The sequence below is a fragment of the Mustelus asterias genome, chromosome 14 (genome assembly GCF_964213995.1).
Source record: "Mustelus asterias chromosome 14, sMusAst1.hap1.1, whole genome shotgun sequence".
NCBI lineage: Eukaryota > Metazoa > Chordata > Chondrichthyes > Carcharhiniformes > Triakidae > Mustelus > Mustelus asterias.
Window position 1 is genome coordinate 83,999,316 of NC_135814.1, and position 24,875 is coordinate 84,024,190.

Here is a 24,875-nt window from a genome sequence, read left to right on the forward strand (position 1 = left end):
AACCTTGCTGCCTTTCACTTCAAACTGGAAAAAACAAGTTACTAAACTGCGACAAACATGAGCTTTAACTGCACAGTAATATTTGTGCCCATACTGTGAAGTATGTTAGTCTACAAATATTATTTGCCTCGATGTTAAAACTGGGTTTTTAACCGCATGGAAACAGCTCCTCTTCCCCACGTGTGTCTCCCCACTGCAGCTTCCTCTGCCTCCCGCCGTTTTTCCTTTTCCCTCCCCCTAAGTAATCTGATTGGCTTAAAGTGCAGCTCTCGAGAAAACAGATTGGCTTCGCTTACATCACTCAAACAAACAGTATCTGTTCACGGTATTTGGCCCAGTAAACAGGATATTGAAACTCACAAGAAAACAAGAACAATGGTAAATGTCTTTTTCATTAAATTTACCCATATTTCAAGAAAACACACTCTTTTCATTTTTCTTTCATTTATCCTTTTTTTCAGGCCCCTACATGCTTTAAACCAAGTGCAAACTTTTCTGTAATTAAAACTATAAATTGCCTGAAAAATAATGTTCAGTCAATACTGCTTTCGGTCAGTTACTGGAAGATTGAATTTCTTTTTAAAAAGTTATTGGGAATGTAACACTATTGTGAGTTGGAGAATTCAATGTTCCATCACCAAGTGTAGCGCAGTAGCACTGAGTGATCTGGCTGAGTCGTGAAGGCCAAAACTGCCAGATTTGACTTGTGGCAGATGGTGAGAGAATCGACATGAAGTTAAACCTACTCGTTCTCATTCTCATCAATCCACCTGCGCCGATGCACAGGTCCGTCTCCATCTGAGGACATGTCCACTGTGTTGTGCAGCATTGCCCCAATGCTAAATGGGATAAACTCAGATCATTTCATGCTGCTCAAGTAGTAGGAGAGACAAGGATCGAGGGCACAGCTTCAGAGTAAAGAGACAATCCTTTTGAACAGAGATGAGGAGGAATTTCTTCAGCCAGAGGGTGGTGAATCTATGGAATTCATTGCCACAGAAGGCAATGGAGGCCAGGTCATTGAGTGTGTTTATAGATAGATGTGTTCTTGATTGGTAAAGGGATCAAACGTTGCAGGGAAAAGGTGGGAGAATGGGATTGAGAAACCTATAAACCATGATTGAATGGCGGAGCAGACCTGATGGGCTGAATGGTCTAATTCTGCTCTTATATTTTATGGTCTTATGGTTTCAAAGCAGCATGTAGGACAGCAGGTCAAGAGCAGCACCAGGCCAATCCTTCTCAAACCACAACAAAAAACTGCATGCATGGCAAAGAGCAGACTATAGTAGAACGCCTTCGGAAGAGTTAAATGATTCCACAATCAACATCTCAGATCAATTCAAAGTTCTGCTGTCCTGCCACATCCAGTTATGAATGAGCATCACATCCTGAATGATGGAGGAGTCCAGAACTTGAGAGCAAATGACAATCAACTTCAGCCAGAAGTGCCGAGTGGATGATCCACCTTGGTCTGGTCTGCAGTGGTGCAGTGGCATTGTTGCTGGACTAGTAATCCAAAGACCCAGGGACAGATGGCGAAATTTGAAATCAATAAAAAAATCTGGAATTAAGAATCTACTGATGACCATGAAACCGTTGTCGATTGTCGCAAAAACCCATCAGATTCACTAATGCCCTTTGGGGAAGGAAATCTGTTTGTACGTGGTCTGGCCTACATGTGACTCTAGACTCACAGCAATGTGGTTGACTCTTAAATGCCCCCAGGAATGGGCAATAAATACTGGCCCAGTCAGCAACCCCCACATCCCATGAACAAATGTAAAAAAAGTCCCAGCACCATAGGTACCAACCTTCAGCCAATTCAATTCACTTCACATGATATTAAGAAATGACCGAGTGCAGCAAACACAGCAAAGGCTGTGGCCCAGCTGTAATGCTGAAAACGTGAGCTCTAGAACTAGCTGCATCCCTGGCTGTGCCATCCCAGTACAGATTTGAAATTGACACCTCCCCGACAATGTGGAAAATTTTCCATGTCTGTTTCTGTCCAGCAAAGGCAGAGGAAATCCAATCTGGGCAATTTCCACCCCATCATTCCACTTTTAATCAGCAGCAAATGGATGGAAGGTGTCAGTGACAATGCTATCAAGCAGCACTTACACAAGTGATAATCTGCTCACTGATATCAAGTTTGGATTCCACCAGAACCACACAGATCCTGAACTCATTCCAGTCTTAGTCCAAACATGGACAAAAGAACTAAATTCCAGAGCTGAGGTGAGAATGACTGCCCTTGGCATCAAAGCAGCATTTAATCGAGTGTGCTTTCAAGGAAACATAGAAACATAGAAACTAGAAGCAGGAGTAGGCCATTCAGCCCTTCAAGCCTGCTCTGCCATTCATTTTGATCATGGCTGATCATCAAATTCAATATCCTGATCCACCCTTCCTCCCATATCCCTTGATCCCATTTAGCCCCAAGACCTATATCTAATTTCTTCTTGAAATACCCTACTTGCCACACTTTGGTGCCTGTTTGGATACACTGAGGGAGAATTTAGCATGGCCAATGCTCTTAGGCAGCACTTCTTTTGGACTGTGGGAGGAAACCAGACCACCTGGAGGAAACCCGCACAGATATGGAGAGAATGTGCAGACTCCACAGAGACAGTGATCCAAGCTGGGAATCGAACCCGGGTCCCTGGCACTGTAAGGCAGCAGTGCTGACCATTGTGCCGCCCTGATATCCATAAATGTCACTGCGGGAAGAAGAGCATCCAAAACAAGGCCTTACACCCGTTACACTGGAATGGTTTCCCATACACATTTGTAAAATTTGTCCCCGACTGAGCACTCAGTAACGTGACCTGCTGCTTTAACTTGTGTGATGGTGTACACATGTTGTACCTAATTCTCAGGAACAGAATCTTCTGCATGTCGAACCGCTGAAGTTTTCATTGGCAGCCGACACACCTTTGTGAAATGATTCCACTTCAAGCTTGAGTTATACTTTTCCCCTCGAGCTGGACATGGTGTTGTGACTCAGTGAGCATTTCCACAGTTAGTTTTGAAGGCAGCTGACTTTGGTGGGTATGTGTTTGGAGAAGGGAAAGGGTTAATGTTTTTGGTACTCAATGTATTTTGTATCTAAAGGGTTAATGCATTTTGTACCTCAAAAGTTGAACTTTGTACTTAGAATGCATCACAAACATAACCCTTCATTGTGGCTAAACTCCGCAGGTTTATACTGCCTCTGGCATTAATACAAGTTATTCATTCTTTAAACTCTTATTCTTATAACGATAGACAGTCAATGTGAATGTTAATTGTAAAGTTTTACCTTTTCTACAAGCTTGTGTGTGGTTTGAGGAAAGATGTGGAGTGCGATACGGCCGTTTGACAGGAAGACTCCCCGCTGGGACAGCTGCAATTGCGCCGGTAGCTTCAAAGGGGAAACCGCGGAAGAGCAGGAAACCGGAGTTTATTTTGTGACCAGCAGTTGTGAATTGTACTTTGATTTGTAACTGATTTGGAGTTTGCTTCGTGACCAGAGGCTGTAAATGTATTTTTGAGTCATGACTGATCTGGTGTTTGAGTCATGACTGGTATTAGAAGCCATGCTGTATAAAGATCCCCACTTTTCTATGTTCAGAGAGAACTTTGACTTCCGCTTTCAAGGGAGAGAATAAAGCCTTACTGTATTTTGACTCAGACTAGTCTCAGAGGAATTTTTACATGTTGATAAGGCTGCTGAGGTCTCCTTGATGTGGAGATGCCGGCGTTGGACTGGGATAAGCACAGTAAGAAGTCTCATAACACCAGGTTAAAGTCCAACAGGTTTATTTGGTTGCACAAGCCACAAGCTTTCAGAGCGTTGCTCCTTCATCAGCTGAGTGGGAGTTCTGTTCACAAATAGTGAAGACTGGAGGGTAGCTGGCAAATGGGATATACAAATATCCCATTTCTGTTCACATTATTTTGTAAATTGAATTTGTGTCTTTATATGCCCTGTTTGTGAACAGAACTCCCACTCACCTGATGAAGGAGCAGCGCTCTGAAAGCTTGTGGTTTGTGCTACCAAATAAACCTGTTGGACTTTAACCTGGTGTTGTGAGACTTCTTACCGGGGTCTCCTTGTCCAGAGCTGTTGCACTTGACCTGATAGGGCGAATGGTGCCTGCAACCCTGAGTGAATCCTCTTTATACCTAACATGACAGGAGATGACCGCAGGAGATGGTCGAGATTCTCAATGAGTATTTCTCCTCTGTGTTTACCGTAGTGAAGACTTGGGAACCTTGGAAAGTTAGTGGCGATGTATTGGGGACAGTTCGCATTACAGTAGAGGAGATGATGGACATATTAAAATGTATGAAGCTGGATAAATCTCCTGGCCCTGACCAGATAAATCCAAGAACACTGCGTGAGACTAGAGAAGAAATTGTGGGAGCCCTGGCTGAGATATTTGCATCATCATTAGCCACAGGTGAGGTACCAGAAGACTGGACGGTAGCAAATGTTGTGCCCTTATTTAAGAAGTGCTGCAAAGAAAAATCTGGAAATTATCGACCAGTAAACGTAACATCTGTGATGGGTAAGTTACTAGACAGGATTCTGAGGGATATGATAGACAGACACTTGGAAAGACAGGGTTTGATTAGCAGTAGCCAGTACAGCTTTGTGCATGATAGGTCATGCTGTACAAATTTGTTAGAGTTCGTTAATGAAGTGACCAGCAAGGTTGATGAGGACAGGGCGGTAGATGTAGCCCATATGGACTTCAGTAAGGCTTTTGAGGTAGCTTAACATGGGAGGCTGCTCTGGAAGGTTAGATGACATGGAATTCAGGAAAAGCTGGCAAACGGGATATACAATTGTCTTGATGGTAGGAAGCAGAGGGTAATGGTGGAAGGATGCTTGTCAGTCTGGAGGCCTGTGACTAGTGGGGTCAGTTCTGGGCCCATTGCTGTTTGTGATCTATATCACCAATTTGAATGAGACTGTACAAGGCATGATCAGAAAATTTGCAAATGACACTAAAATAGGTGGTATTGTAGACAGTGAGGAAGGTTATCAAAAGTTGCAGCAAGATCTTGATCAGCTGGGAAAGTGGGCCATGAAATGGCAAATGGAGTTCAATGCAGATAAGTGTGAGGTGTTGCATTTTGGAAAGTGAAATCAAGGTAGGAATTTCACTGTGAAAGGTAAGACCTTAGGAAGTATCGTGGAACAGAGGGACCTTGGAGTTCAGGTGCACGTTTCTCAAAAGGTGAAGTCGCAGGTAGATAGGGCATTGAAGAAGGCTTTTAGCATGCTGGCCTTCATCAGTCAGGACATTGAGTATAGAAGTTGGAAAGTTATGTTGCAGTTGTAACGGACGTTGATGAGGCTGCACTTGAAGTATTGTGTTCAGTTTCTGTCGCGTTGCTATAGGAAAGATGTTATTGAACTGGGAGGAGTGCAGAAGGGATTTACAAGGATGTTGCCAGGATTCAACGGATCAAGTTATAGGGAGAGATTGGAGCTTTGGAGTGTAGGAGACTGAGGGGTGATCTTATAGAGGCGTAAAAGGCCATGAGAAGCATGGATAGGGTGAATGCATTCAGTATTTATCCCAGGGTTGGAGGATCGAGAACTAGAGGGCATCGGTTTAAGTTAAGAGGAGAAAGAATTAATGGGAACCTGAGGAGTAACTTTTTTACACAGAGGTGGAATGTATGTGGAGTAAGCTACCAGAGGAAGTGGTTGAGGCTGGGACATTGACAACACTTAAAAGACATTTGGACAGATACATGGATAGGAAAGGTTTAGAGGAATATGGGCCAAATGTAGGCAAGTGGGGTTAGTTTAGATGGGCACTTTGGTCAGCATGGACCAGTTTTGGCTGAAGGCCGTCTCTGTGCCATTGGTCCTATGATTCTATGATTTCTATGGCAGATTTGATTCAGAAAGCCAAAGTTCTGGCTTATCCGAAGCTGAAATCATCAACTTCCATGAGGAGATCTTCCTAATTCATGGAATTTAAGCATTTTCAATTAATTAATTTTAATTTCGTTCATTGGTTAATGCACCAAACTTGCACATTAAATCCAATTGTCACAACGCTGCCACATATGGTTTAATGGTCTCACAGTTTCCCCATTTATAGTTCAGTCATCGCACTTTTCTCTGGCCCACAGCTTTTTTCATGAGCACTTATTGCTGTATCAAATATGGACATTTGTGGAGCAATTCTCCCCCCAAAAAAACTAACTACCCAACGGGCAGGAAAATGGGAGTTTTTTCCACCCATCTTTTGGGCAAACTGAGAGGAATGAATCTCCGGGACTCTATGCATCACAGAGTCCACCGGTAGAGTTCATGCCGGTAATGGGAGGTGGGCCTAATCCAGCCCAAGAGGCCAGCAACAGAGCGCTGGGTGGGCCATTGCTCATGCGCTGATCTTTCAGTGGGGAGATTGGCACATGCGCACTGACCCTCCCCCATCGCTGACCTCCTAATCGCCGGCCTCCTGATTGCTTCCCAGGCCCACCCAATTGCCAGCCTCCCCAATCCCACCACCCAGCATGGTGGGTGGCACAGTGGCACAATGGTTAGTACTGCTGCCTCACATCGCCAGGGACCCGGGTTCAATTCCCTCCTCGGTCACTGTGTGGAGCTTGCACATTCTCCCTGTGTCTGCATGGGTTTCCTCCGGGTGCTCCGGTTTCCTCCCACAGTCCAACGATATATCGGTTAGGTTGACTGGCCATCATAAATTGCGCCTTAGTGTCAGGGGGACTAGCAGGGTAAATGTGTGGCGTTCTGGGAATAGGATTGCAGTTAGTACAGGCTCGATGGGCCAAATGATTCAGCCCCTTGTCCCCTGATTTCCAGCTTCCCTGACTCCCCACCTTCCTACCGGCCCCCCCTCCCCCGCCAGTCGCCAGTTTCCCTAACCCCCCACTATCTTGTTCGCCAGTTTTCCCAACCCCCTCCCCCAGTCCAGCCCCGATCACCAGCACCTTTGGGCCAGTCCTGGCCTCCTCCTCATGGCCAGCCGGACCCCACTCCCCATGGCCAGCTTGATGCCCTCCCCATGGCCGGCCCGACCCCTCCATCTCCATTGCCAGCCGGACCCCCTCTCCCCATGGCCAGCCCCAATCTCCCCTCCCTTCCAACCCCACCAATCCTTAACGCAGAGAGCACAGTGGGTCCCCGCACCATCACCAATCTGCCAGACTGGCACTTCCCAAGGGGCAACCCCTTGTCCCCAACCTTCTGGGGGAGGGCACAATGGCTTCTGACCCCAACAGCGGGGTGGTCATGCCTGGTCCCTGTTGATGGGGACCAGCTTTAATCCCCGCTGGTGGATACCTCTTCCGGCAGGGTAGGGCGGGAGATATTAGCGAGCCCAGAGGATACTATCCCAGGCTCACTAACGATATGAAAATTGACATTTCCATATGGGAATCAACCTCACGCTGATTTCTGGCGAGGACAGGCAGAGGCAGGGTAGGGTTTCACTTTTAAATTACATCAACTCATACAAGGTAAATTGGTATGGAGGGATATGTAATGTGCTGTTTCTGCATGATGTGGGAGCAAGTGGGCCCCAAGGTGGACCCCAGGGACCATGTCTGCAGTAAGTGCTGGTTGCTGAAGGATCTCCAGCTCAAGGTAGATGAACTGGACTCTGAGCTACAGACACTGAGGCTTATCAGGGAAGGGGAGAGCTATCTGGATAATGTGTACAAAGAGAAAGTCACGCCCCTTAGACTGACTAACTTAGCTGGGGGTCAGGGACAACAGGGAGTGACTGCGGGTGAGGCGGGCAGTGGGGGGAAGAAAGGAAGTAGTTTGCGGGAGGTAAAGTCCCAAGAACCTCAGCCCTTAAATCTGAGCAACAGATTTGAGGTTCTTGCCACCAGTGTAGATGGGAAAAATGACTGCGAGAAGGACGAGCAAACTGTCGGCAGTAACAGGGTGCAGGGTGCTGCTGCAACGGAGAAATCAAAGAGAAATGTAGTAGTAATTGGGGATAGTGTAGTTAAGGGCATAGACACTGTTCTCTGTGACCAGGAGAAGGAATACCGTAGGTTGTGTCGCCTGCCTGGTGCTCGGGTCCAGGATGTATTATCTGGGCTGCAGAGGAATCTGGAGTGGGAGGGTGAAAATCCAGTTGTCGTGGTCCATGTAGGTGCCAATGACATAGACAAAACAGGAACTAAGGATCTGCAGAGGGAGTACGAATAGCTGGAGAACAAATTAAAAAGCAGAACCAACAAGGTGGTAATCTCTGGATTACTACCTGAGCCACACGCGAATTGGCGCAGGGTTAATAGGATTAAGGAGACGAATGCGTGGCTCAAGGATTGGTGTGGGAGGAATGGGTTTGAATTCATGGGGCATTGGCACCAGTATTTGGGCAGATGGGACCTGTATAGATGGGATGGTCTCCGTTTGAACCGTGCTGGGACCAGAGTCCTAGCGAACCGTATCACTAGGGCTGTAGATAGGGCTTTAAACTAATTTATGGGGGGGAGGGTGCAGAGGTAAGAGGAATTACGAAATCAATGGTAGAGGAGAGGGAGCGAGTGCAAGTGAATGAGGGCATTCAAGTAGTTAAAGGAGTAGAGGGCGAGGGAGAGGTTGATAGCGTTTCATCAAATCGGGTCCAGATAAAAGCTGGAATAAAGACACTTTGCCTGAATGCACAGAGCATTCGGAACAAAGTTAATGAGTTGATGGTGCAAATCAGCACAAATGGGTATGATCTAGTGGCCATTACAGAAACGTGGCTGCAGGGAGTCCAGGACTGGGAGATGAATGTCCAGGGGTATCAGGCACTTAGGAAGAATAGACAGGAAGGAAAAGGTGGTGGGGTAGCTCTGTTAATAAAAGATAATATCAGGGTAGGAGTGAGGGATGACATAGGCTCTAAGGAACAAAACGTGGAATCGTTATGGGTAGAGATAAGGAATAGTAGGGGGAGAAAGACACTAGTAGGCGTGGTCTATAGGCCCCCAAATAATAATGTTGAGGTGGGGAGGGCTATAAACAAGCAAATAATGGATGCGTGCAAAAACGGAACGGCAATAATCATGGGGGACTTCAACCTGCATATTGTTTGGCTGACTCAAGTTGGAAGGGGTGGGATGGAGGAAGAGTTCTTAGAATGCTGTCGGGATAGTTACCTTGAACAGTATGTTCCAGAACCGACGAGGGAATGAGTTATCTTAGATCTGGTAATGTGTAACGAGGTAGGTAGAATTGAGGATGTTCTTGTGAAGGACCCTCTTGGGTCAAGTGATCACAATATGGTCGAATTTCTGGTACAAATGGAAGAGGAGAAAGTAGGGTCCCATACCAGTTGTCCTCTGTTTGAACAGAGGGAAGTACGATAGGATGAGGGCTGAATTGGCTAAGGTGGACTGGGAGAGCAGACTGGTAGGTAAGACAGCTGAGGAACAGTGGAGGATTTTTAAGGAGATCCTTTTCAGTACTCAGCAACAATATATTCCGGTGATAAAGAAGGACTGTAAGAAAAGGGATAACCAGCCATGGATAACGAAGGAAATTAAGGAGAGTATTAAATTAAAGACCGATGCGTACAGAGTGGCCAAAAATAGCGGAGGATCAGAAGATTGGGAAAACTTTAAGAAACAACAAAGAACGACTAAGAAAGCGATAAAGAAAGGAAAGATAAGTTATGAAGCTAGGCTAGCTCTAAATATAAAAAATGATAGTAAAAGCTTTTACAAATATATAAAAAGGAATAGAGTGGCAAGAGTGAAGGTTGGACCCTTGGAGGACGAGAGGGGGGATTTAATAGTGGGAAATGAGGAAATGGCTGAAACTTTAAATAAGTTTCTTGTGTCGGTCTTCACAGTGGAAGACACAAATAGTTTACCGAATATTAACGATAGAGGGTTGGTAGGAGGAGAGGTACTCAATACAATTAATGTTACCAGGGAGGCAGTGCTTGGTAGACTAACGGGACTGAAGGTGGACAAGTCCCCGGGCCCGGATGGAATGCATCCCAGGGCACTGAAAGAAATGTCAGAGGTAATAGCGGATGCGTTAGTGGTTATTTATCAAAATTCGTTGGATTCTGTGGTAGTGCCGGCGGATTGGAAAATGGCTAATGTTACGCCGCTGTTTAAAAAAGGAAATAGACAAAAGGTGGGTAACTACAGGCCGGTTAGCTTAACGTCTGTAGTTGGGAAAATGCTGGAATCCATCATTAAAGAAGAAATAGCAGGCCATCTGGAGAAGAATGGTTCGATTAAGCAGACGCAGCATGGACCCATGAGGGGAAAGTCGTGCTTGACGAACTTGTTGGATTTTTATGAAGATGTGACTAGTGCGGTTGACGGAGGGGAACCGGTGGATGCGGTGTTTTTGGATTTCCAAAAGGAGTTTGATAAGGTGCCTCACAAAAGGTTGCTGAAGAAGATTGGGTCACACGGAGTTGGGGTTAGGGTGTTTGCGTGGATTGGGGATTGGCTATCCAACAGGAAGCAGAGAGTCGGAATAAATGGGTGCTTTTCTGGTTGGCAGATGGTAACTAGTGGCGTGCCACAGGGATCGGTACTGGGGCCTCAACAATTTACCATTTATATAGACGATCTGGAGGAGGGGACTGAGTGTAGGGTAACAAAGTTTGCAGATGACACAAAGATAAGTGGAAAAGTGAATCGTGTCGAGGGCGTAGAAGGTCTACAGAGAGATTTGGACAGGCTGAGTGAGTGGGCGAGGATCTGGCAGATGGAGTGTAATGTTGACAAATGCGAGGTTATTCACTTTGGAGGAAATAATAGCAAATTGGATTATTATCTAAATGGAAAAAAATTACAACATGCTACTGTGCAAAGGGACCTGGGGGTCCTTGTGCATGAGACGCAAAACCCCAGTCTGCAGGTGCAACAGGTGATCAAGAAGGCAAATGGGATGTTGGCCGATATCGCAAGGGGGATAGAATATAAAAGCAGAGATGTCTTGCTGCATCTGTACAGGGCATTGGTGAGGCCGCAGCTGGAATACTGTGTGCAGTATTGGTCCCCTTATTTGCGGAAGGATATATTGGCCTTGGAGGGAGTGCAGAGAAGGTTCACCAGGTTGATACCAGAGATGAGGGGTGTTGATTATGAGGAGAGACTGAGCAGATTGGGTTTGTACTCGTTGGAATTTAGAAGGCTGAGGGAGGATCTTATAGAGACCTATAAGATAATGAAGGGGCTGGATAGGGTAGAGGTGGAGAGATTCTTTCCACTTAGAAATTAAGCTAGAACTAGAGGGCACAGCCTCAAAATAAAGGGGGGTCAGTTTAGGACAGAGGGTGGTGAATCTCTGGAATTCACTGCCCACTGAAGTGGTGGAGGCTACCTCGTTGAATATGTTTAAATCACGGATAGATGGATTCCTGATCGGTAAGGGAATTAGGGGTTATGGGGATCAGGTGGGTAAGTGGAACTGATCCACTTCAGATCAGCCATGATTTTATTGAATGGCGGGGCAGGCTCGAGGGGCTAGATGGCCTAATCCTGCTTCTATTTCTTATGTTCTTATGTTAATAAAATGGCCTGAGAGACTCTTGATTTGCCTAATGCTGATCACAAATCCCTCCACTGGCCTTCCCCGCTGCTATCTCCTGGCCCGCTGCACTATTCAAAAGAATTGGGCCCATTATCTCTGAGCTGCTCAAACATTCATTGGCCGTCTACTCCAAGTCAATAAATCAGTATCACTTTGCTATGAATTGCTCTAATCGGGGGTGGGGAGGGGTCGCCTTAGGCCTCACTGGTGGGTTGGGGAGAGGTTTATTGGAGAGTGACTGGTGGGTGATGTATGAGAGAGCCAATTACATGGGATACCAGTATGTTCTGAACAGGGGAGAATATCCTGACTACCAGCGCTGGATGGGATTCAATGACAATGTCAGGTCATGTCGCACCCACCCATACGTAAGTTATATTGGTGATTTGTACGTTCTAATCAAACTGACTCTGAGAAAATGATGAGTGTGCTCAACAGTTGGGTTTCTATGCATTGTGTGGGTCTGATTTTAACTTTGGCCAGTGCTGGTTAACAGGTAGTGGATTGTCTGCCTGTCACACATCCAGCCTGGTTTACCAATCCACTCACATGTCTTCCTGTCACTGCCAGAGGTTAGTAACAGCCCTATGGACCCAGACCCCAAGGTCCTTCTGATTCTCTACACTGCTAAGAGTCTTTCCCTTTATATTGTACTCCTTCATCCCATTTGACCTGTCAAAATGGACCACTATGCATTTATCTGGGTTGAAGTCCATCTGCCACTTCTCCGCCCAGTCTTGCATCCTATCTATCTATGTCCCTCTGTAACTTCTGACATCCCTCCAGACTATCCACAACCCCACCAACCTTCGTGTCGTCGGCAAACTTACCAACCCATCCCTCCACTTTCTTATCCAGGTCATTTATGAAAATGACAAACAGCAAGGGTCCCAGAACAGATCCCTGGGGCACACCACTGGTGACCGACCTGCATTTAGAAAAAGACCCATTTATACACACTCTCTGCCTCCTTTGGGCAAGCCAGTCTGGATCCACGAGTTTGACTGATTATCTTAAATTGGTTGCTAATGCAGCTGGCTTCTCATACACATTCAGAGTCAATCAGCACTCATTTCCCCTGCAGTATAAATTGTTGTGATTGTTTGAAATTTGACATTCTTGCATTTGTCCTGATGGGTGTGAGATGGAAAACTTTGATAACATGCCTCTCTTAATGACAAACTGTGTTGATGACGGATAGACTGTTAGTTTACAAGTCACGGGGAGGTGAGAAATGTCAGGTTTTCTCATTTAAAAAAAATTAATTCACGGGACATGGGCATCGCTGGCTGATCAGCATTTAGGGATAAGGATGTTTTGCTACAGTTGTATAGGTCATTGGTGAGGCCACACCTGGAGTATTGTGTGCAGTTGTGGTGTCCTTATCTGAGGAAGGGTGTCCTTTCCATAGAGGGATTACAGCAAAGGTTTACCATGATCATAATGAATGGCGGAGCAGGCTCGAAGGGCCAAATGGTCTACTCCCGCTTCTAATTTCTATGTTTCTGATGCCTATGAAACTGAATGGGTTGCTAGGTCATTTCAGAGGGCAGTTTAGAATCAACCACATTGCAAGTGGCTCTGGAGTCACATGTAGGCCAGACGAGATAAAGAGGACAAACTTCCTTCCCTAAAGCACATTCGTGAACCAGTTTTTTGGGGTTTTTCTGACAATCAACAATGGTTTCATGGCCATCAGTAGATTCTTAATTCCAGATTACTTTAATTGAATTCAAATTCCACCAGCTGCCGTGGCCAGATTTAAACTGGGACCCCCAAAACATTAGTTGAGTGTCTGGGTTAATAGTCAAGTGATAATACCACTAGGCCATCGCATTCCGTCAAATGGTTATACCATAAATTGTATAGTCAATTCCAAGATAGAATGAAGTTGGGGGATCCAGAGGATAGCTTATTAGCATTTATACCTGGATACAAGGTCCTTGTGATTCATGTTGGAGATGGGCTTTGAGAAGGGAAGAGTCCTGAGGAAGCTATTATAGGATTGAGCTGCAAGTTTTCCTGAAATATCACTAAACTTCACAAAGCGGGACAATCTGCAAGGATCTGCGAGAGAGAGAGAGAAAAGAGAGTTTAGTGACAGGGGTAGCAAGGCTCTACTGTTTCCCATGCATAGTGTTGATGAAGGTTTTTGCGAGGATTAAAGAGACCAGAGATAGATAGGCTCTTGATTTGGTAAGGGGATCAAACGTTGCGGGGAAAAGGTGGGGGAATGGGGTTGAGAAACCTGATGTGGAGATGCCGGCGTTGGACTGGGGTCAACACAGTAAGAAGTTTAACAACACCAGGTTAAAGTCCAACAGGTTTATTTGGTAGCAAAAGCCACACAAGCTTTCGGAGCTCTTGGCCCCTTCTTCAGGTGAGTGGGAATTCTGTTCACAAACAGAGCTTATAAAGACACAGACTCAATTTACATGAATAATGGTTGGAATGCGAATACTTACAACTAATCAAGTCTTTAAGAAACGAAACAATGTGAGTGGAGAGAGCATCAAGACAGGCTAAAAAGATGTGTATTGTCTCCAGACAAGACAGCCAGTGAAACTCTGCAGGTCCACGCAACTGTGGGAGTTACAAATAGTGTGACATGAACCCAATATCCCAGTTGAGGCCGTCCTCGTGTGTGCGGAACTTGGCTATCAGTTTCTGCTCAGCGACTCTGCGCTGTCGTGTGTCGTGAAGGCCGCCTTGGAGAACGCTTACCCGAATATCAGAGGCCGAATGCCCGTGACCGCTGAAGTGCTCCCCAACAGGAAGAGAACAGTCCTGCCTGGTGATTGTCGAGCGGTGTTCATTCATCCGTTGTCGCAGCGTCTGCATAGTTTCCCCAATGTACCATGCCTCGGGACATCCTTTCTTGCAGCGTATCAGGTAGACAACGTTGGCCGAATTGCAAGAGTATGTACCGTGTACCTGGTGGATGGTGTTCTCATGTGAGATGATGGCATCTGTGTCGATGATCCGGCACGTCTTGCAGAGGTTGCTGTGGCAGGGTTGTGTGGTGTCATGGTCACTGTTCTCCTGAAGGCTGGGTAGTTTGCTGCGGGCAATGGTCTGTTTGAGGTTGTGCGGTTGTTTGAAGGCAAGAAGTGGGGGTGTGGGGATGGCCTTGGCGAGATGTTCGTCTTCATCAATGACATGTTGAAGGCTCCGGAGGAGATGCCGTAGCTTCTCCGCTCCGGGGAAGTACTGGACAACGAAGGGTACTCCGTCCACTGTGTCCCGTGTTTGTCTTCTGAGGAGGTTGGTGCGGCTTTTCGCTGTGGCGCGTTGGAACTGTTGATCAATGAGTCTAGCGCCATATCCTTTTCTTATGAGGGCATCTTTCAGCGTCTGGAGGTGTCTGTTGTAAGTATTCGCATTCCAACCATTATTCATGTAAATTGAGTCTGTGTCTTTATAAGCTCTGTTTGTGAACAGAATTCCCACTCACCTGAAGAAGGGGCTAAGAGCTCCGAAAGCTTGTGTGGCTTTTGCTACCAAATAAACCTGTTGGACTTTAACCTGGTGTTGTTAAACTTCTTGTTGAGAAACCTATCAGCCATGATTGAATGGTGGAGCAGATCCGATGGGCGAAGGGCCTAATTCTGCTCCTGTATTTTATGGTCTTAGTGTCTCATGATTTCAAAGCAGTATGTAGGACAGCAGGTCAGGAACAATCTTTCTCAAAGCACAAAATAAAATGCATGCATGACCAAAGAACAGACTACATAGAACATCTTCGGAAGAGTTAAATGATTCCACAATCAACATCTCAGATCAATTCAAAATTCTGTTGTCCTGCCACATCCAGTTATGAATGGTGGTGGACAATTAAACAACCAATGGAAGGGGAAGGCTCATGAGCATCGCAGCCTGAATGAGGGAGGAGTCCAGAACATGAGAGCAAAAGACAAGGCTGAAGCATTTGCAATCACCTTCAACCAGAAGTGCCGAGTGGATGATTCGCCTTGGTCTGGTCTGCAGTGGTGCAGTGATATTGTCACTGGACTAGTAACCCAGAGACCCAGGGACAGATGGTGAAATTAGAAATCAATAAAAAATCTAGAATTGAGAATCTACTGATGACCATGAAACCACTGTCGATTGCCGCAAAAACCCATCTGATTCACTAATGCCCTTTAGGGAAGGAAATCTGTTGTTCTTACGTGGTCTGGCCTACATGTGACTCCAGGCTCACAGCAATGTGGTTGACTCTTAAATGTCCTCAGGAATGGGCAATAAATACTGGCCCAGTCAGCAATGCCCACATCCCATGAACAAATGTAAAAAAAGTCCCCAGCACCATAGGTACCAACCTTCAGCCAATTCAATTCACTCCACCTGATATTAAGAAATGAGTGAGTGCAGCAAACACAGCAAAGGCTGTGGGCCCAGCTGTAATGCTGAAAACGTGAGCTCGAGAACGAGCTGCATCCCTGGCTGTGCCATCCCAGTACAGATTTGAAATTGACACCTCCCCGACAATGTGGAAAATTTTCCATGTCTGTTTCTGTCCAGCAAAAGCAGAGGAAATCTAATCTGGGCAATTTCCACCCCATCATTCCACTTTTAATCAGCAGCAAATGGATGGAAGGTGTCAGTGACAATGCTATCAAGCAGCACTTACACAAGTGATAATCTGCTCACTGATGCTCAGTTTGGATTCCACCAGAACCACACAGATCCTGAACTCATTCCAGTCTTAGTCCAAACATGGACAAAAGAACTAAATTCCAGAGCTGAGGTGAGAATGACTGCCCTTGGCATCAAAGCAGCATTTAATCGAGTGTGCTATCAAGAAGCCCGAGTAAAACTGGAATCAATGGGTATTGGCGGGAAATTCTCTCCTGACTTGATTCATACATCGCACAAAGTGAGGTGATTGTGGTTGTGGAAAGTCAATTATCTCAGCCCCAGGATATCGTGGCAGGCGTTCCTCAGGATACTGTCGAGAGCCCAACCATCTTCAATGCTTTATCGATGACCTTCTCTCCAGCATTAAGTCAAAAGTAGGCATGTTTGCTGATGATTGCAAAATATTCAATACCATTTGCATTCATCAGATATTGAGCCACTCTGTGCTCACACACTGCAAGACCTGGACAACATTCAAACTTGTGCTGTAAGTGACAATTAACATTTGTGCCACACAAGTGCTAGGTAATGACTATCTCCAGCACAAAAGTATCTAGCCACCTTATCAATCCAGTATTTGTTAACATGTGGCTCCAAGTAAATCCCAGAGACTGACACCCAAGAGGTCCTATTGTAAAGGAAATCAGTAGGATTGACATCACAGTTTTTCAGTTTTCCAATAAGCTTGGCTGGTTGTACAGTATTGAAAGCCAAAGAGAAATCACCAAAGATAGTGCGATCATAATTGTCTAATCTTTCTGTGTGCTGTTGGATCATATGATCAAGATCAGACAAGCTCACTGATCTATGGCATTGATGGGCAAACACGCATTGATGGGCAAAGACTAAGTGGAACAAAAAAAAAACAAATTTGTAAAACAAAAATGCACATCTAATGTTATCAGGAAGCTTTTGAAATGGTATGTGAACATTTCAGACTTTGGCTTTCTCTTTCACCAAATCTAGGAAAATATTTTGACATGTTTTTCAATGGTTTGTTCAGTCGTAGTAGATCTTATCATAACAACTTCTGGACATGTGTTTTCTTTCCAATTCAGCGCATTTAGACTACTCCAAATTCAACCTGATTAAACACACAGGAAGGCAGTTCTTAGTGGTATTGTCACTGGACTAGGAATCCAGAGAGCTAGGGTAATGATCTGGGGACTTAGGTTCAAATCCCACCATGGCAGGTGGTGAAATTTGAATTCAATAAAAATTGGGAATTGAAAGTCTAATGAAACAATTGTTGATTGTTGCAAAATTGTAACCTTCTGGTTCACTAATGCCCATTAGAGAAAAAAATCATAGAATCCCGACAGTGCAAAAGGAGGCCATTTGGCCCATCAGCGTGCACCCACCACAAACCCACCCAGGCTCTATCCCCGTAAGAGCACCCGGGGGAAACCCATGCAGACACGGGGAGAATGTGCAAACTCCACACAGACGGTGACTGGAATTGAACCTGGGTCCCTGATGATGTGAGGCAGCAGTGCTAGCCACTGTATCACCATGCTGCCCATATCTGCCATCCTTACCTGGTTTGGCCTATGTGTGACTCCAGATCCACAGCAATGTGGCTGACTATTAACTGCCCCCTCAAGGACAATTAGGGATGAGCAATATACACTGCCTCAGCTGGCGCTGGCAATGCCCATAAGCGAATAAAGAAAATTGCTGTTACTTTGCAGCCCATAACTAATTCTGCCACATGTTGATAAATGTGCAGCTGGACTTCACCAAATGAATGTATAATCACAAATAATTCAGTACAACTCCAGTTGCCAAGACACTCACCTCGTGAAATCACTGTCAAATCTCTTTTCAAATATTTAGGATTTGGGCAATCTGTCAGACTTAATTCTCGATTTGAATATGAGGTGTAAGCATTTTCTTCAGGCTTCTTAGCATTTCAGTGTGATGACTTTTCAGCAGAAACTGTCATCCACCTGAAATTTTAACTCAGTCTCTCTCTCTCTCTCCACGGATGCTGTCAAACAGGCTTGAGTTCTTTCCAGAATTTTCTGTTTTCATTTTCAGATTTCCAGAATCTGCAGTATCAGCATATGTTGGTGGGATTACATATACATTATCGTCAGGCAACTGGGTAAGATCATCCAACTGTCAGTTCTTTGTGATGATGTTGCCTGAACCAAATAATAGTAATCATGGGCAGCTCAGTGGCACAGTGGTTAGCACTGCTGCCTCACAGCGCCAGGGACCCGGGTTCAATTCTGGCCTCAGGTCACTGTCTGAGTGGATTTCCTCTGGGTGCTCTGATTTCTTCCCACAGTCCAAAGATGTGAAGGTTGTGTTGATTGGCCATGTAAATTGCCACTTGGTGTGAGGAGGATTAGCAGTGTGGGTTACGGGGATAGGTCCTGGGTGGGATAGTTGTCAGTGCAGGCTTGATTGGCCGAATGGCCTCCTTCTGCACTGTTGGGATTCTATGAAATCTAGTTGGCTGGCATTTATACAGTGCTTTTAGCAGGGTAATGTCCCAAGTGATTCAAAGGAATGTTATCAAACAAACTTTGACATCGCGATGCATAAGAGATATTACAACAGATGACATAAGCTTTGGGCTGATTTTTTCCATCCTCACTCATGGCTGCGATTTTCCGATGCTCCTGAAAGTGAATGGAGTTAATGTCTCATTTTCCGCAATGAGTCCCACCACAGATGAGACCGGAGAATCCCACCCACGGTCCAAGAAATAGCTTATTGCAGAGCCTCTTAGAAGGGGAGAGGAAGGTAGAGAGATGGAATGGGTTAGGGAGGGAATCCCAAAGGTTGTGGCCTAAGCAGCTGAAGGCACAGCACAATGTGGGGGGAAGAATAAATTAAATATGTAAATGAGACCAGAATTGGAAGAGAACAGAGATATCTCAGATAATTGTAGAGTTTCATGAGTTAACAGGAACATGTACTTATTGTATATTTACTACATTCAGGTGGTTGGCAGTGGTTGGGAATCCACCAGTACTAGAACAGACTAAACCTGCGACTGGTGCTTTTCAGCCACACAGTATGTGAATTAAGATACTAAGCATATAAAAACTAGACTCCAATTCTTTCCTCCACCCACTCGCTATCTGAACTGTAACATATGGAGGAGCAAAGACATGGAACAATTTTAGAACAAAGCAGAGAATTTTGAAATTGAGTTGTTGCCAGCCTAGGAGGGAGTTGCTAGCCTGGGGAGGCAATGGCCTGATAGTATTATCGTTAGACTATCAATCCAGAAACTCAGCTAATGTTCTGGGGACCCAGGTTCGAATCCCACCATGGCAGATGGTGGAACTTGAATTCAATTTAAAAAAATCTGGAATTAAGAATCCACTGATTGACCGTGAAGCCATTGTCGATTGTCAGAAAAACCCATCTGGTTCACTAATGTCCTTTAAGAAAGGAAATCTGCCGTCCTTACCCGGTCTGGCCTACATGTGACTCCAGAGCCACAGCAATGTGGTTGACTTTCAACTGGGCAACTAGGGATGGGCAATAAATGCTGGCCAGCCAGTGATTGCCCATGTCCCATGAATGAATTAAAATGAATTAAAAAAAGGAGATAATGCAGGCTTTCAAACACAGGGATGACGGGTGAGCAGAACTTGGTGGGAGTTAACAAGCGAGCAGGTGGATTTTGGATGGATGGTGGAATGTCAGCTGGGAGTGTATTGGAATAGTTAAACTGTGTGAAATATCCAAAGCAGTGGAGGGATTGAAAGAGATGACGGTGTATTATAATGTAATTGTCTGCTGATTCTGCAGCCAAAAGCATAAAATAGTTGTGTAAATTTATGTTCAGTCAATGTGACTGCTATTCACTTTTTTTATACTTGTATGTAAAATAACTAATACACAAAAGAATAATGTATGGCTTATATCAACTCAGCAGAGTTCACAGTTCAAAGTTTTTTGTGTATTTTAGGTTGAGAATAGCTATGGCTAATCGTTCTTTGTTTCTTTATTCACACAGCACAATCAAAATGACATGAAAGCAAAACAAAAAAAAGCCAATAGCAATCCGCTGCTCTGAATAAAGGTGTTTTGATTCAAACTCTGTGCACAATTTTAATTCTTTTTTTCTGCTGATGTGTGCTTGAGATTGTTTAAAATAACAAAAGGTTGTCTCTGCAATGGCCTCTCGAACATATAAATACTGGATGTCCAGAACGATGTTACGTTCAGTCTCTTGCTTTTCCAACTGTGAGCTCAACATGGGAAAGGTAAGGTTAGCTCTCATATTTTTCACATCATTAATAATTCATTGGAAAATGCAAGTATTTCATTTTATCTTCTTTCCACATAGGTCATCTTTTACGAGGACAGGAACTTCCAGGGTCGGCACTATGAGTGCAGCAGTGACTGTCCCGACCTGTCCCCCTACTTCAGTCGCTGTAACTCCATCCGTGTTGAGAGTGACTGGTGGGTGATGTATGAGAAACCCAATTACATGGGATACCAGTATGTTCTGACCAGGGGAGAATATCCTGACTACCAGCGCTGGATGGGATTCAATGACTGCATCAAGTCATGTCGCTCCTACCCATACGTGAGTAATAAATTCATTGGGGACGATCTTACCAAAAATATTCTAAGTGCAGAATAAGCGTGAAAACGGGAGAGTCTCAGATCCGTTTTTTGAGTGAGGCCACCAGTTGAATCTTATGACACTCTGTGCAATCAAAAAACCTTGATCTGTTTCCCGCCTGCTGGGGGAGTGGGTGGAGCCTAAATCACCCGAAAGCCAGCTGATAGCAGCAGAAGATGCATTGTGCTCGTGCAGATTTCTGTTCTCTGAGAGCACAGAGACCTGTCAATGCCTCTCCCATGAAATAGCACTTTGGAGAGGAAAGAGTAACAACTGCCTGAGCACTCTATAAAGCAAATGCTAAAAAGATTAGCGAAAACTGGCTCAAATTCATTCAGCAATCAATATATTTATTAATATGGCTGATACCACTTGTTGGGTACCTCACCAAAAATGTAGGAATAGAGTCCTCCCACCCCTGGCTTTCTTTAACTTCTCTCTCAGTTGATGTATCCAAGAGTAGTCAAATTAACCCTCTTGGCGAAGCTGCAATACAAATAACAGATGGAATTACAAAGTGTTTCAAAACTGAGAGTTGAATTTAAATGTTGGAATTATAGTTACAGAAACAAAACGATGATAAGTAACCATCTTCCCATCTTCCACGTCCTTTCAGACAAGGGGTAACCCATGTCTTCAACTGTGGTTTTATCCAGCTGAAGGCACATTGGATTTTTTTTTGTAATGAAGATAGCCTTTATGTGATTGCATCATTAGCTTGACTGGCCCTGGGAGGCTGTTTACATGCGATGGGGGTTTGACGTTTTATGACTCTAGAGCAACAGAGAAGATGGATAGAGAGAATCTATTTCCTGCTGATTGGGGAGTTTAACAAACATATTGTACCAATTAGAGCTGGAACTTTCAGGAGTAAACTTAGGAAACATTTCTACATGCAAAGAGTGATAGGTGTTTGGAATTCTCTTCCGAAAATGAAAATCAATGTCAAATCAATTGTTAGTTTATTAACCAAAGGTATGAAATGATATGGGGTGCAGGCAAGTATATGGAGTTAGGTCACAGATCAAATATGAGCTCGAATAATGGTGGAACAGGGACTAACTGGACCCTTCCTCTTCATATGTGCCTTATTTCCCATCAAACGCAAGTACTCAGCCGAATCCCATAACGATATTCAAAGGCTAACTTCTTGTTGGCATTCCCCAGGGTTATCTGGAATGGGACTTCAATCTCAAAGTGTCCAGCTCACAGTCTGGAATAGTAATAACCTTGATTGAATATTTGACCATATTGATAAATTCATATAATTGTGATTGAAGAATATCGGATAACCAAACAAAAAAATACGAGAAATGTGCAACAGGTCAGAGAACATTCAGAAACAGGGAAGGTAAGTTAATGTTTTAGCTGGAGATGTTTCACCAAAGCTACCAATGCGTTCCCTGATGATATTACAGCATTACAAGACAATGTTACAAACTATTGCAATAATGTTCATGAGCGTTGTGTAGATATATTTATACCTGCCTCCCAAATGATTCATTTCTTTCCATTCCAGTACCGAGATGGAAAATATAGGATGAGGATTTATGAGAGGCCTGACTTTGGGGGACAGATGATGGAATTCATGGATGACTGTCCCTCTGTCTACGATCGTTTCCGTTACCGTGACATTAACTCCTGCCATGTGATGGACGGTTACTGGACCTTCTATGAACATCCCAACTACAAAGGCCGACAGTACTTCATGAGACCCGGAGAATACAGGAGATACAGTGACTGGGGTGGCCAGAACTCAACTATCGGATCATTCAGACGCATGAGAGATTTCTAGATTTCTTGTTGAAAACTAACATTTGATCATGTTAAAATACATTTAAACATAATAAATGTGTTATCCTAAACATTTCCTTGTAGTGTGGCTCTATTCCTCTGCTACTACAGACATTTTATGACCTTGAGACAATTATAATCACGGAGAAACACATTTTGACCATCGCATTGAAAATAAGAAAATACGTAGCAACAGATACTTATTTTTTTTATTTTGCTTATTCATCCAGGCAGCTATGCTGAGGGATGGACCTAACCATACTTTGTGAAAAAGGTCATGCTGAGTATTTCTAGCATCTTCTGTTTTGATTTCAGAATTTCTGGGGCACTTTCTCAAGATTTCATAAACATTCTGACAAGATTTATTGCAGAAATTCTCTGCAGTTTTAATCTAAATGATTAAGTGTTGTGCTATTCCACCTTACTGGACATGTCACGCAAGTTACTGACATCTTGCTATGCTTCCCCCTGACTAGCCTAGTATTGTAAGAGTTTTAACAACACCAGGTTAAAGTCCAACAGGTTTATTTGGTAGCAAATGCCATTAGCTTTCGGAGCACTGCTCCTTCGTCAGATGGAGTGGATATCTGCTCTCAAACAGGGCATACAGAGACACAAAATCAAGTTACAGAATACTGATTAGAATGTGAATCTCTACAGCCAAATAGGTCTTAAAGATACAGACAATGTGAGTGGAGGGAGCATTAAGCACAGGTTAAAGAGATGTGTATTGTCTCCAGACAGGACAGCCAGTGAGATTCTGCAAGTCCAGGAGGCAAGCTGTGGGGGTTACTGATAGTGTGACATAAATCCAAGATCCCGGTTTAGGCCATCCTCATGTGTGTGGAACTTGGCTATCAGTTTCTGCTCAGCGACTCTGCGCTGTCGTGTGTTGTGAAGGCCGCCTTGGAGAACGCTTACCTGAAGATCAGAGGCTGAATGCCCGTGACTGTGCAGACTGAGCAGAAACTGATAGCCAAGTTCCTGTGCGATGTTTCTGTCAGATTCTATAGTGTACATAGTTATCATTGTTCAATAAACCCTTTTTGTTGTTGGAGTCACATTGTGTTGCCTCCAGTTATAACACTCATATTCTCTGATTCAGTCTCCAGTTTAGATTATCATTTATTAAATGCAAATCCCCAAAGCTAAATCATTGTCTCCTCATTGGCTGAGCTTAAAGTGATTAGCCCACCACTTACTTGGCGGCGGAGGACTCTGCTGTGATGTGCATCATTGTTTGTGTCTCTATTCCAGTGTAGAAACTGCAGCTCAATAATAAGTGGCAATCATTTGCTTTTCGGAGGTTGGTATGTTTTGTGATTGATGTGAAATAAATCTATGTTATAGGATGAAGTGTGGGAGCATAGCTCCTTTAAGGGGACGTTCCCTGAGGGCCATGCAATCGGGCAAGACCCTATGGACTGTCGAGGTGGGAAGCTAAGCCGATCGGGAGCAAGGGCACATATCCCGGGTCAAGGCGGTCCCGCAGCTGGAGCCTGGGAGGAGAGCTGTTACAGCTGTATAGTTGATTATCATAGAATCATAAAATCCCGACAGTGCATAAAAGGCCATTTGGCCCATCATATCTGCACTGACTCTGTGACAGAGTATCTTACCCAGGTCCTTTCCCCCACCCTATCCCCGTAACGTCACACATGGCTAATCCATCTAACCCACACATCTTGGGACGTTAAGGGGCAATTTAACATGGCCAATCCACCTAAGCCACACATCTTTGGACTGTGGGAGGAAACCAGAGCACACGGAGGAAACCCATGCAGACATGGGGAGAACGTGCAAACTCCTCACAGAGGGCCCGATTTTACCAAAGGTTCGCGCCCGAAAACGGGCGTGAAATCGCGGTAAAGTCAGGCGTCGGGCCTATAACACGATCTGCACCCGAATCCGAGCAGATCGCGGCTTTACCGACACCCGATTTGGGCGCGGGTCCAATTTGGGAAAATATTTCAAAATATGAATGGGGGGATATATATTTTGAAATTTTTCCCAAATTCTTGACTGTCGGGTTTTTAGTTCCTGCGATTATAATTTTGACATTATCTCCCAAAGAGAATTCCTCTAATTCTGTGCAATGTTCAGATGAAAACAAGATTTAGTAATCTCCTTGAATCTTATTTCCAACCAAGTTCCACCACGGGGACAATTCTTCCAAGTTCACCACAGGACTCTGAACATTTGAGCATCAACAATCCAGTTACAGATCACAAATGTATTATACAGGTCACTAATTGCTCACGAGGACACTGTAGTTTAATTACCTTTCCCATAGATAATTAGGCAGCA

The 24,875-nt window shown here is 44.6% G+C and overlaps 1 protein-coding gene across 3 annotated transcripts; it reads left to right on the top strand.

The window, feature by feature from the left end:
• Positions 1 to 11,872: 11,872 nt before the first annotated feature.
• LOC144503820 (gamma-crystallin S-1-like) lies at positions 11,873 to 22,569 on the top strand. 3 transcript variants are annotated; one of them, XM_078228740.1, is made up of 3 exons: positions 11,873 to 11,890; positions 20,493 to 20,739; positions 22,301 to 22,569. In XM_078228740.1, the coding sequence occupies exons 1-3, from the start codon at positions 11,873 to 11,875 to the stop codon at positions 22,567 to 22,569; spliced, it is 534 nt and encodes a 177-aa protein (XP_078084866.1). The 3 variants fall into 3 exon arrangements, with proteins under 3 accessions (XP_078084866.1, XP_078084868.1, XP_078084867.1); XM_078228742.1 differs by lacking the exon at positions 11,873 to 11,890 and adding an exon at positions 20,401 to 20,409; XM_078228741.1 differs by lacking the exon at positions 11,873 to 11,890 and adding an exon at positions 20,401 to 20,409 and having other exon boundaries at positions 20,493 to 20,735; positions 22,294 to 22,569.
• Positions 22,570 to 24,875: the final 2,306 nt, after the last annotated feature.

What these genes read in the sequence shown, in the direction of transcription:
- LOC144503820 (XM_078228740.1), top strand. An exon ending in TCGCTCCTACCCATACGTGA is followed by an intron (nt 20,740 to 22,300) that starts GTAATAAATTCA and finishes TCCAGTACCGAG; the next exon opens with ATGGAAAATATAGGATGAGG.